Consider the following 13,887-nt stretch of genomic DNA (forward strand, 5'->3'; position numbering starts at 1 on the left):
CAGCCTTTCCATCTTCAGGATGGACCACATAGGCGTTTAGAAGAAACTGGCCCATGAACAGAAATCTAGGCTAATCATCTATCATAATCCTAGTAATTTTGTAATTCAGGGAGAAGCTGTACATTTCTGCAATGTACTACAAGAGGTCTACATAATGGGAATTTAAGGCTTATCCTGAAAATTGGGCCTGAAAGTCCCCCAAAAAGCTTTGTAACTCATAGGGCAAATGGAACAATCAAACACCAGAACCAAAGAAAGTCACTGACAAAAGGATGCAATGTTCTGTGCTTGGACTCTGGTACAATGGTCAAGGATCAGCTGTACATATTTTGGTTCCAAACTCTACAATGACATGCACCAATCAAAATATCCTCCAAGTCAACCAAGAGGAAGCAATATCATAGTAACTATTCTAGCTAACTGTATGTTTACAGGTGTGATTAGGTTTTGTTTAAAGAAAGGAAAATGAAAAGAAATGTGTTCAAATAGTTCTCTTTATAGTAGAGAGCGGTCAGGTTTAATGTCGATAACTGGGGTTAGTAAAATGCTTCTTGTCAATATGATTTGTTAAAAGATGCCTCCGAGAGAGCAATTCATGCAGAATGCTTGAGGATTATCATTGCGAATGTGGGAGTTATACCAGCTATAGATTTAAAACAAAACAAACTGCATTACCTAATTTTGCCAACAAATAAACTGATCGAGAACACTAGGTGATTTGCCTTTGAAATTGGAAAATGATATTGCTAGAAGCTCTTACCTCCTTGGATGCCTTTAACTGTCGCAGTTTTGCCAGCATTATCAAGTCCCACCATGACCAGTGTCACCTTCCTGGGGGCAATAAAAATCTCATTAAGTAAACAAATGTGCTTCCAAGTGTTTTTTTTTGTTAAAAATTAAAGTGAGTCAATTCAATAACACTTTATTCAGTTACATACATAACCATAAAAGTACATAAAAACATAATAAAATTATTAAAAACATATAATTATATTATCAATAAAATAATGGACCGGATTCAAAAACATTATTTTATTTCTCAATATGTTACATCATGATCGATTTCCTACACTTAAAAATATATTTTTTAAAAGTGGTTACAAAAGCTATCACAAATTCTGTCTCTAGCTGTTGTAGGGCCATGAATGCTGGGCGGCATCGCCTCATACCAAATGTTTTTAAAACAGGGATAATCCATAGTTTCCTCTGTACTGAATAAAATTTACAAAAGAATACCACGTGTATAGTTGATTGTCCAGAGGTATCATCGCATAAGCATTTACACAGTTCTTTCGACCAATCGTTTACATCGGGAAAGCTTGTTGATCTGTGCAGAGTGCCCAGGCGGAAACGCATCAATAAGAATCTGTCATAATCACGTGTTATCAGACCTAGGTAGGGCTGCAATTTAAAAGTTAATATGAGGTTATGTGCCTACACCGTTGTTTTATTCATTTCCACACATAACCTCTGTTCGCTCAAAAAACGTAAGCATTCATTTTTAAGGTCTTACCTTGTTATACTGTTCATGGAAAGGGGATCGTCATAAAAATCTTGGTGGCCCAGATTATATAAAAAGGATTTGATGTATAGCAGCCATATAACTTGTTTCACCCCATCCAAACCCATAAAGTCTGTTAAAATCCCACGATTAAACTTAATTTCCTCGATTGTCCATACCCTATGCCACAACAGGACCGGTTGGATCTTTATAATACCTTCCAGATATAACAACCCAAGCTCTGCGTGGCATATGAAAGAGGAGGTACTGTTTGGGACCATCAATAAAAACCTCAGAAACATATTTTCAGCTACCTGAATAGAGCAGACATCCACATGCCCCCATATACCAGCTCCATACGAAGCGACTGTGACACATTTTGCTTTATAGATATTTAATAGTTCCACCGTCGGGCGTCTGCCTAATTTCCAACTAAAATTAGATAGGGCAGATAGAGTCCTTATAAACAGTAATCTCCTTATTTTAACTGCCTCCGTCCATGATTCCGTACGTTCAAATAAAATTCCAAGGTAGGAAAAAGTCTTGGTGCTTTCAATCCGCTTTTTATCAATAAAAATTGTTCTAGGCTTTAAACACCCTGACCCGCAATTCATTATAAATGTTTTAGTTGAGTTAATAGTTAGGCCCCTCTCCGCCATAAAATTTGCAAAGCTATTAACAACCCTTTGAAGTCCCTGTGATGTACGAGCCATGAGAACCGCATCATCTGCATATAGTAATGTGGGGATGGGTCGTTTGCAAGCTTCCGGTAAATCCCTGCATTACTGTACTAGGACCTTATCTAAACTATTTGTATACAATGTAAAAAGAAAGGGTGCAAGGACGCAGCCTTGTCTCACACCACGCCTCACTTTAAAGTGTCCAGTGCATTCCCCCCTGCCCCAAAACGAACCCGCGCCTTTGCCCCTTGATATAACTGCCTATGGGAAGAAATTAAAACCACTTCCACACCCATCTCCTCTAAAATCGTCCATAGTTTGTTATGCCTTACACAGTCAAACGCCTATGATAAGTTGACGAATGCCATGTATAAGGGTCCTTTTTTGGCTTTAATGTACTTGTTCATTAAAATGTTAAGATTAAGGCCCTGCTCAATTGTACCTAGCTTCTTACGAAAACCAGATTGCAGGTCACTTATCACTGCCTGTTCCTCCGCCCAGTCTTGTAAGCTATTCAGTATTACTCGACCCACAATTTTCACGGTAGAATCCAGCAGGGATATTGGCCGATTGCAAACCGGATCAGCTCTGTCACCTTTTTTAAAAATTGGTACCAAGATGGAGTGTGGCTCAGGGGTTAGAGGCAGCAGACCCGGAAGCTGAGATCGGTCCTGGACCAGGGTTCAATTCCCCGCCTCGGCGGGTCTTGGGCTAAAAATTCCACGGACTCGATAATTCTTGCCCCGGTGCCTCCTCGACTCACGGGTTCACACTCTGCGACTCTGGGCAATAGCTTGCTTAATCTCCACAATGGCCCCTCGCGGCGGGATGCCTGACTTTCACCTTGTGGATACCCTGCTATCTCACAGGGGAATACCAGGACGGGTTCCCTAAGCAAGCGCCGGGAAACCCACTGCGGGTAGCTGTGCGCTATATAAGCTCAACTACATTTACATTTACATTTAGATAAAAAACCAGGGGAGCCACAAGCATTAAAAACTTGTGTCAGCTGTGGGCCCCATAGTTCCATATTAGCTTTAAAAATATCAACAGGGACACCGTCCGGGCCAGTGGCCTTTCCTCCCAGACTTTTAACAATAGCCAAATTTACCTCACTGAGGTCAAAATGCAGTTGTGCCACTTGGAACCTCTAGAGGTTTTACTTGCCCAACCTCATTTTCTATAATAATTTGAGGTCCTAAGTGTGGATCATTATACAGAGAGTAAAAGTGCTCTATCCACACCTGCTCAGTTATTGCTACCTCAATAGTGGCTAAGTCTCTATCTATCTATCTATCTATCAGAAAAGGGGCATTAACTGCCTTCCAAAAGGCGCTAGAGTCTCTGGTAACAGAGTCTTTGGGTAAAGCTATCCATGCCTCTGCTTCTAACACATTTCTTCTCTCTTTCAAGGCACAATTATACTCTTTGCGGGGTTCTCTGATCCGGTCCATATTTTTATCTTCCATATGCAGGGCACTTTTAAGGTTCCTATAGGCCCTTGTGCAGTTGGAATCAAACCACCCTTTTTTTCTCTGGTTTCCCTTCTTATTATTGATTTTACCGGTAAGAGCCTTCTTAATGTGGTCTGTAATGACAGTGAAACCATCAATGATTTCCTTGCTAGTGGAGTTCTCATCCAGACAGGCCATAATCTTGTCATTACATTTCATTACAACCTTACTTTGTTTGGATGATCTATTTTATCCCATCGTAAAACATATCCATTTTGCCTGGAAAGAGAGAGGTCTCCCAGTATGGAGTTAGGGCTTTTAGCTCTCATTACCTCTTTTCTAAATAATAGAATACCAAGGCTCTGAGGAAAATGATCGCTTATAGCGATCTTATGAGTACGGAAGATAGTAATTCTTGAACAGTGCCTGTTTGAGACCAGGATAAAATCTATTGTGGAGAAAATTCCACGGCCATTAAAAGTAGGACCAACGATAACAGGAGGAGAACATAGAATATTAGCAAAATCTAAATCGAATTGGAACACTATATCATTTAAGCTGTCGCCATACCTTGAGTGGGGAAAATGAGGGAGGAATGTCTCTATATCATAGGTTATACCACAGTTCCCGGTTTCTGAATGTTGACATAACCCAGAGTTAAAATCTCCTCCCCAAACTACAAGTAAATCCTTACGTATAGATTCCTGTACCTTTTGAAGATGACAATATATGGCTTTGATAATCCTCTCTATTTGATCATGGGGAACGTTATTATAGCAATTCACTAATATCACTGTACAGATTTTATCCACAGGTAAACTAATGATGTGATAAAAATAATCCTCAGCTACCATATTATTACCGAAATTTACCAGGTTCGAAACATAGGTACATAAACCCCCTTTAGCTCTTCCATGCAGTGAAGCTATTGCTGGTTTGTGTAGGGTTTTATAGCCATTTACATGTATAGGCTCCACTACCCATGTTTCCTGTAAACTAATAAGTTCAAACTTCTGCACAAAGTTGTTCCATACCATATTCCTCGCCTTACATTTTAAACCGGCTACGTTCCAAAACATGAAGTTACAGTTACCAATGCCAATATCATCTTCATGGATGTCTAAGCTATCCCCACTGTTGGATATCAAGTGACTATCCTCCGGTGTAAGGCATAGTATTGGGGCAGCCACACTTAAAGGTAAAGAGGGAATGGGTCTTTTGTCGTAAGCGGTTGAAGAGACCATTTCACCAGAAGTATGCACCGGGATTGGATTAGGTATGTCACATTGCCCTGCGTAGTCATGTAAACCAAATGTACCCTTTCCCCCAGTAGTATTCTCATCCCTGTGGGTCCTACATTTATTATTCCCACTGCATATATCAAGGGCTACTATACCTATACTTTTTTCATACTCGCTGCTCCTATAGTTAGATTTATCTATACTAATACCAGGTCCCTTTAGTCAGTCCACTTCTTCCAAATTTGCTTGTGCATTGAAGCGATTATATGTAGGTACGCCAACCCTTAAGTTCTGTGTTACCAGTGGGACTTCCCTGCTTTGGCTGCTATATCCATAATAGCTTGGTTTATAAAAAAATCCTAACGGGACAATATTGATATGTTGTGCTGAGATCAAACTATTTCCAACCCTGTTCAGAATCACGTTGATTAATTGCGGGGTTTTGAAGTTTAATATGACACAATCGCCAGCCAAATCCTTACTCCCCCTTCCTATCCACCTCACCCTTCTTGCCATTTTAAACTCTTGAAAGAGTCTATCAGTTAGACCTATCCTGTTCCCAAGCCAGGATAACGATTTGTTTCTCAGGCTCTCGCAGGTTTCAGTCATCCTCTGTTGCAGTCTGGGGACATTGGCTAGTATTACTGTGTACGGGGTTGACGCTGGGGGGTAAGTCTGTGTATGTAGTCGGATTCTCAAATATCGGGTCGGCCATAGATCTCATTTCTTTCATCACCATAGACCCCTCCTCTTGATTAATAACAATCCCACTCTGGGCAGTTGGCTTATGATGTGTCCTCATAACACTTTTACAGACTAACGGATGTTCACTCGGGGTAAGAGTATTTGACTGGGTACAGGGGTTAGTGTTTATTCTACTGGTGTTCTGGACGTCATTAGAATCAGGTAAAAAAAAACTCACATTTGTTATGACATTTAGACAGTACTTTTTTCATTGCCCCCACTCTTCCAATTAAGTTATTTAGAGATTCTCTTAGAAAGCCATCTAGGGCATCGAATTTATTTTTCAATTTTAATACTGCGTTCTGCATTCGAGAATCATAGCTGGCTAACGCCTTCTCCCACCCGGTTTGTTTGTTCATTGCAGAAGACTTTTCCTTTTTTGGTGCTCTTTGTTGTGTTGTACACGGAGTTGCCATACTCTTTGTACAGGTTTCCTTACTCAGGGTCACTATCAATAGCGTGATCCGAGACATTCACAACGCAGCCATTATTTTCATCTATTCCGTTGTGCTTTTCAGCTAGTGGGTTAGTTGACCCCTTGTCATTAGCTGATAGAGTAAGACCCTCAGCAATAACATTTTTATCTGGTTTCATTGCCTCTTCTACCGTTAAAATTTGCTTTTCTATCGCGCCCATAGCGCCTGTCAAATAATTCAATAATCACAAACAGGGCCCTCCCCCCTCTTTATTCGGTTTCTTCTTATGTGCAGTAGTAGATGTTTTCCTCTTCCCCATGATAACTCGGATTTGTGATCCTTTTGGGGTATCTGTAAATGAATATGATTCAGTATAAGCCCCTTATTTGCAAATTACTGGGATCAGTCACAATGTCTCACAGAGGGCACTGAGCAATGTCTCCGGAATGTCTGCGTGTCTGTTAATATACCATTGACCCGTGATATAGTCCTACCAGTAGGTCGAATACTAGCAATGCCCTTACACTTTTTATGAGTATAATTAGGGACACAGTACCTTCATGCATGCAGGTTACAGTGAGAAGCCAAGAGTCGTGGCCCAGCCCAGCCTCCTCCGGTCGATGACGGGCAAGGACAGGCCCGTCCTTGGCCCCAATTCTCCCAGTGTCACAGCAACAAATACTGGGGCAAATGCTGGCAATAGTAGGCAAGATAGAGGGCTCCTGCCTCGCAGGAGCCCTATGCCCCTTATAAGCGCCTCCTGGCGCACTAAATGCAGGACGCAGCGTGGAGCGCCGCGCGGGGTGTTGGGTGGTGTAGTTCTTCATGCCCAGTCAGCCTCAGTCAGGTGGCAGCCGGCCCCGGTTCTCCCCGTGTCACAGCAACAAATACTGGGGCAAATGCTGGCAATAGTAGGCAAGATAGAGGGCTCCAGCCCCGCGGGAGCCTTATGCCCCTTATAAGCGCCTCCTGGCGCACTAAATGCAGGACGCGTCGTGTAGCGCCGCACGGGGAGTTGGGTAGTGTAGTTCTTCCTGCCCGGTCAGCCTCAGTCAGGTGGCAGGCGGCCCCGGTTCTCCCCGTGCCACAGCAACAAATATTGGGGCAAATGCTGGCAATAGTAGGCAAGATAGAGGGCTTCCGCCCCGCGGGAACCCTATGCCCCTTATAAGCGCCTCCTGGCACACTAAAGGCAGGACGCGGCATGGAGCGCCGCCCGGGGTGTTGAGTAGTGTAGTTCTTCCTGCCCGGTCAGCCTCAGTCAGGTGGCAGGCGGCCCCGGTTCTCCCCGTGTCACAGCAACAAATACTGGGGCAAATGCTGGCAATAGTAGGCAAGATAGAAGGCTGATAAAGTGAGTCTGCGCAACACAGATGTCCAGAAGGCTATTTTACGTCTATCACAATTAACTATGCTAAACCAGCTGTCTGGCTGTAAAGATATATTGGGGAGGTTCTGAAAGCTTAAATGGGAATGCTTTCTGCCCATTACTTACCACTGGCTTTTTGTTTAGTCATTCTCAGTTGATTCCTTTTTATTTGCTGGCTGTATTTATTTTAGTCCCTCCAGCATATCTTTGTCCCTCCCATGGAGCATAGCCTCTTTACCACCCCTCTGATTAGCTTCTTTGTTTCTTCCACGAGTGCTTGCTTTTCTATGACTCTTTTTTTCCTTTTTTTCTGAAGCACTTCATGAGTGTACGTTTATTACAGCTGTCTCCCTTGTAGGCTTCTCTGCCCCCCTCCATGTCACTCCCAACACAGTGTGCTTCCAGTAGCGGCTCCCCCGCTATGGCGGAGGAGCGTCGCCCCACTGCTTCACAGCAGTGCCAACGTTAGAAAAATAAAATGATAATAACTTAGTTATAATCATTTTATGGTTTGTGTCTGTCTGCGCTGATGGTGGGTGGTGCTGCTCTGCCCGGAGAGCAGGGAAGGTGTGATTTGCCCACTCCTAAGTGTGCAATGACTGTTTGGTCATCCCCTCTAGGGCCGCCCAAAATAGTCATACGCACGTCTCTGTTTCCCATGCAGGCTGCAATACAGCCTGCATGGAGAACATGCCCACACCTCCAGCCCCTGGCTGAGTGCCGTCTCACGGCGCCCAGACCAATCACAACGCTGCATTGCATCGTTGTGATTGGCTTAGTGCAGGGAGCCTGGCCATCTGCTTCCTGTTTCTGTCCGAGGGAGGAAAGCAGAGATGACGCAGGACCTGGTCTCAAGGTAAGGTTTTTTTTTTTTTTTTTTAATTCCACCCCCTCTTCCACCCGCGCGAGACACCCCCCTCCCAAGCCCGCAAGCCATGCCGGCTGCCCTTGTGTGCTTCCAAGTAACCCCATGCTCCACGTACTGTTTCACCAGTGTGCTTTCATTAGCAATAATTCTCTTCCTTATTGACACTAAATTTAAACATATCCAAAAGAACATCCACCAGCTCTGCTATATGGGGGTTACGGCAGCTACATTCAGCTCCATGCAACTGGGCCTCATTTTGGACATTCTCATACACTGAAAATCTGAGCTGAAACTTTAGCCCCAAAACAGGCTCCAGGTTAAGGATTGTATTAACAAACAGGTACATAATCTTTCGCCAGTGCATATGTAAATAAAAAGACCCTACATGATGTTTATATTTAAAAAACACTTGAGGGTCTAGTGTGAGTTTTTCTGCAACTCATCAGTTTAACAGTATTTTAGTGTTTCTTCTGAAAGATAATTGCTGCACAGCTATCTCAAAAAGAGCTGCTGCAGAACATAATGGTAGTCTAAAATGGCGAGTGCAGCTGTGGAGGCCTTATAAATAGAATGCTGTTTTTGAGACAGACTATCTGCAGGATCCGGCTTGTGACTCAAAAGAATCCCAGCCACCAACCAGCACCTAGAGCCCCTAGCATGCAAGGGCAATAAACCCCCTGCAGTTGACGGAAAGATGGCTGCAGATAGGTTTTCTTTGGACCGGGAAACACTTTTAGTAAGCACTTCTCAGTGCCACATATTAAACAAAAGAAAAAAAAAGTTTGAATTTTGAAGAGACTTTATTTGATTTTTTGCATGATTTACATTGCAAATGTTTTCAGGGCTTGGCTCGTGCACGAGCAATAAGATCAGAGCCAGACATTGGCTCGACTCTGGCTTGGCTCACCCTTTTAATTTGTTGGCCCACCCACCTCTATATGCAGAAGGTTGAAGCACAAAAGGGAGACACTGGAGGGACAAGCAAGTTAAGTTGTGCGCATTCCAGAGTCATAAAACCAGGGGTGCTTTCTGGGTGCGACAGAAAAGGTGGAGGGCGGACAGTGAAGTGAGCCTTAAGGGGGCCCTTTCCATAACCTGGCAGAGAGCACAGGACAGGATGGGCGGAGGTGCCAGCAGTATAGCAAAACGGCACCGAAGCAAGACGGACATCCCTCCTCACCTTATGGTTGGTGGACCTATCCCCTTAGAGGTGGCGGGAAGGGATAGGTATGGGTGCAAAAAAAGCGTGCCAGGCACGGCGCGTGGGGAGTGTAAAGCGATGTGAAAAGCAGTGTAGCAAAATGAGGCCCTTGCATGAGGGCACAAATGAGAAAAATTTGTTAGGGGGGGTTCAGATAAAAGTGAGCTGCAGGTAAAGCCTCACTCTGCAAGCTGCTTGTCAGTACTTTAAGAAGTAGAACTTTAGGACTGAATGGTGCTGCTTGTCAGAACTTTTAGACGCAGAAATTTTAAGACTGCAGCATGCTCCTGGTCATGAGCAGCAGTAAAAATGTTTCTGCTGCTGTACAGTGCCACTTTACAGCTTTTTATGTTTTTGAAAAACTCTGGCAGCTTTTTACTTTGCAAAGCATTGATGTTTAGAAATATGATGCAAGAAGCCCAGAATCAAAATTCAGTTTTCAGGATATCCATGCTTGTGTACCATGGCAGCTAATAAACTGTGCTGACTTCACACCTCTCCACAGGCCTGAAATGATCCTATGTCAATAATGTTAATCATGGGTGGGTGTGGTCTGCCTGGCCTACCCTCTAGAACCGAGCCTGTCTGACGGCCAAAGGAGTAGGAGTAAGGCCGTGGAACAAAGGCAGAAAACAGGACAGCAAAGGCAAAACCCAGGACCCAAATACAATAATAACAACAAAGAACAAAGGTAGTAAGAATTACACTGTGACCACAAAACCCTTCAACTTCGCAGGCATGGTAACCAATCTTCCTGGCCTAGTAATTTTCTCCCTCTCACCCCACATACCAGATGGCACCACCTCGCGACACAAAACGCCCATTGGACTCAAACTTCCAGACTGCCCAGGCCCATCAGCAGAAGATGGTGGTATGGTTGAAGTGCTTTGAAGTGGTTTACCCCACAACCACTGATTGGATGAAACCCCATTCTTGTCATTTCAGGATGAAATACTGTTACACTTGGAAAGTTTGCTAAGATGCCAAACTCTTCCATCACTTAACTTTGCAGAACACGTGTACATTTCCAAATCCTTGTAAGGCGAAAAAACCTGGCCGTCACCGTTGTGTAATTTATTGTTCAGCTTCACACATAACGAATTACCCTCCGTAAGGGAAATTTCCTTCACACAATTCCTCTTGTCATAATATGCCTTATAAGTCATTTGAGCCTTTTCCAAATTATCCTCAACTGCCACAGGAGACAATTTACTCTGATATTCCGGAGATATCCAAAATGAATTATCCATGGTATAAGGCTCTCTACTTCCCAGCATTTTGAAAGAGCTGTACCCTTCAACAGTAGGAGTAATTCTGCAAGCCCATACGAACATGTCAAGCTCCACCTCCCAGTTCTTGCCCGCATTGATGGCACTCTGCACACTACCCATAATCTCTCTATTGAAACACTCTACAGCGCCATTGCAAGCTGGGTGATAAAAAGGTGATTTCCTTTATAGCATTTCTTGAGAAAAAATTACGAAACTTGTTTGCAGTAAATTGTGGACCATTATCACTTAGGAATGCCTTCCCTCACAAATGTTTTTTCTAAAAATGTAACCACACTTGCAGCATGAACACTCTCAAGTACTTCTAATTCTGGCCATTTGGATCATAAAACAAAAAGTACTAAAACACTTTAAGGAACCCCATTCTTATCCAATATAGGCCCTAGAATATCTATGGACCGGTTACTCCACGGTTCTGAAAGTAACTCTACAATTCATAAAGGAAGTCTAAGCATTTTACAAGACTTGTCCGCCAAGGCACACCGATTACAATTCCTCACAAATTTTTCCATTTGCAAGTCAATTCCAGGCCACCATGGAACAGTTTCACCCTCTGCTTAGACTTGATGAATCCCCATGTGCCTTTCGTGAGTGAGCTCCAAAATTCTATTACGTAAACCAGAAGGAGGAACAACTTTATTAATCCGCAGGATAAATTCTGAGTCCGAAATGGACAGCACCTCTCTTAACTCCCAAAATTTCCTATACTTCTCAGTAAAGTCACACTTGTTTGGCCATCCACTCAAAATATACTCCCTGATATTCAACAAACATGCATCCAATGCATACCCAGAGTGCCAATGCTTTTCATGAGTAGCAGGATTGCCAGCCTCTACACTGTAGTCATCCCATTCATTTCCATTCACCAAGGTGTCCCCTTCTCGGACTGTGACCTACTCAAGTAGTCCGCTACCTTGTTCTTATTCCCTGGCAAGTATACAACCTTGTATGCATAATCCAATAATTTGAGAGACATCCTTGCAATGCGTGGTGTAACCTTGTCAGTTCCTTCAATGGTTAAAACCTTGACCAAGGGTTTGTGGTCTGTACGAATGGTAAACGCAGACCCCCACAAGCATTGTCTAAATTTCTCTCTCAATCAACGAATATTTAGTTTCTGACATAGTCAGAGGTCATGAGGCAAACAAAAAAGTGCTTTCTGTCCCATCTCCAGATACCTGGGACAGCACAGCCCCTAACCCCTTGCCGCTAGCATCAGCAGTCAAGACTGTGTGGGACTTATCAAATCCTTGCAAAGGAACAGCACTGCATATATCATTCTTGATACAGACAAATTCCTTCTGCAATTCCTCATCCAAATAAAATCCTGACAACTTTCAAAAGTTGTCTTATGCCAAACGTATAACTCTGCCATACCTAAAACCGATCTCATCTCATCTTTTGTAGTGGGAGCTGGAGCATTCTTAATAGCCTTATCGCTAACTACATGACCAAATAGGAGACAGAGTTTCTGCGAAATCTACACTTCTCTAATTCTGCTGTAAGCCCAAAGGTCTTTAATCTCATAAGGGCAAAATTCAAAGTAGAATCATGCTCTTCCTTACATTTGCCCATGATCAGAATGTCATATTGAAAGTAAGTTACATTAGGGATGTCCTTCAAGAGACGATGAATTAGTCTTTGAAAGACAGTCGCAGCTGATGCTAATCCAAAAGGCTTACATACAAATCTAAAGCAACCCATAGGAGTAATAAAAGCCGTAAAAGTTTTGCTAATCAGGTGTAATTCCACCTGGTGGTAAGCGGAGGATAAGTCCACTGTCGAAAACCACTTAACCCCCTTAGTCATACTTAAAAGCTCATTTATCTCGGGCAAGGAAAATTTGTCTACCACTATGCTATTATTTAGATCCCTCAAATCAATGCAAAGTCTAAGTTTGCCATTTGCTTTCTTGGCAACTACTAAGGGAGCAAGCCATTCCACACTCTCTACAGGTTCAATAAAACCCTTACTGAACAACTTCTCTATTTCCTCGGTAACCTCATTCTTAATACTAAAGAGAAATGCGACACACAGGTGTTGCACACTTCTTAAGGACAATACGAAGCATAAAGGCCGTGAGTCTGCACACCTTGCCGGAAAATACTTAAGGAAACTCCTCCAATCATCATGTCACACATAGGTTTAGATTTGGAATTCCCATCAAGATTGAGAACAGGAGCTCTACCTCACCATACATGAAGAGACCGGAGGTTTAGCATTGCTGGGCCACTGGTCACAATCTTGAATTCGTATTTAGAAGCATGCAGGCAGCCTGAACATATTAACAGCTTCATCAGAAAACTGTGCTGGTCTTCACTGCACAGTCAGCAAGAGTAACGCCTGGCAATGTTCACCTTCAAGGTAAACGTACATTAGAACACCTCGGAAAAGGGCAGCTTTTACAGTGCCATGAAGCCATCAGAACACAAGGGACACCAGAAGATTGCAGAGATATGTCAAAGGAAACACCAATCGAAAGGCTTAACCTCAGTCTGAGGACGCAAGGGATATTACAGGTAAACAGTCCGGTGCACCGAGATGTAAATACACACAATATACTTGTTTTGCAAGGTATGGAAGCCTGCTATATCCAATGTTTGTTTTAATATCAAGGAAATCAATAATAAAAACAGGAGAATCAGACCATAAACAAGGCCCACAAACTGCCAGAAAGCTGGCCCTCGCACTGACCTGTCAGATCAGCATTTCAGGCACTGTCTGACTGCCTTATAGGCTAGTCCAATCCTTCCAGCCCTGCACACAGGAGGCACAAATAAGCCAATATGTGGTGCTCTGAGAACCAAGGAAAAGAAGATATTTTGGCATACATAGATGCAGGCCTGAGAACAGAGGTGCAGGAGGTATGGGGGTCTGCACAGCACTGAGCATTTAGGATCAGTGCATATACCAGCAAGTTTTGACCTGAGTACACAGAAACAGGAGATACTGTTGCACAGCATAAAAGTACAGTGCATAATCCATTAAGTGCCGGCCTGAGCACACTGAAACGGGAAGTAATAAAAACATCAGAACTATAATTCTTCTTGTATACAAATCAAGAGAAAATTTTTCAACACCAAATGACTGACTAGTGTACACCAAGTATTTTAACTAATGTTTT

The 13,887-nt window shown here is 43.1% G+C and overlaps 1 protein-coding gene across 7 annotated transcripts in view; it reads right to left on the reverse strand.

The window, feature by feature from the left end:
* Positions 1-13,887, reverse strand: part of ARL13B (ARF like GTPase 13B) — a 672,441-nt gene that overhangs the window by 387,234 nt on the left and 271,320 nt on the right. For all 7 annotated transcript variants that reach the window (XM_085622339.1, XM_085622338.1, XM_085622344.1 and 4 more), the window contains one exon: positions 761-831. In XM_085622339.1, coding sequence (XP_085478465.1) covers positions 761-831 — 71 coding nt within the window. The remainder of the gene's footprint in view (positions 1-760; positions 832-13,887) is intronic.

This window comes from Triturus cristatus, chromosome 8 (assembly GCF_964204655.1).
Source record: "Triturus cristatus chromosome 8, aTriCri1.1, whole genome shotgun sequence".
Classification (NCBI taxonomy): Eukaryota; Metazoa; Chordata; class Amphibia; order Caudata; family Salamandridae; genus Triturus; species Triturus cristatus.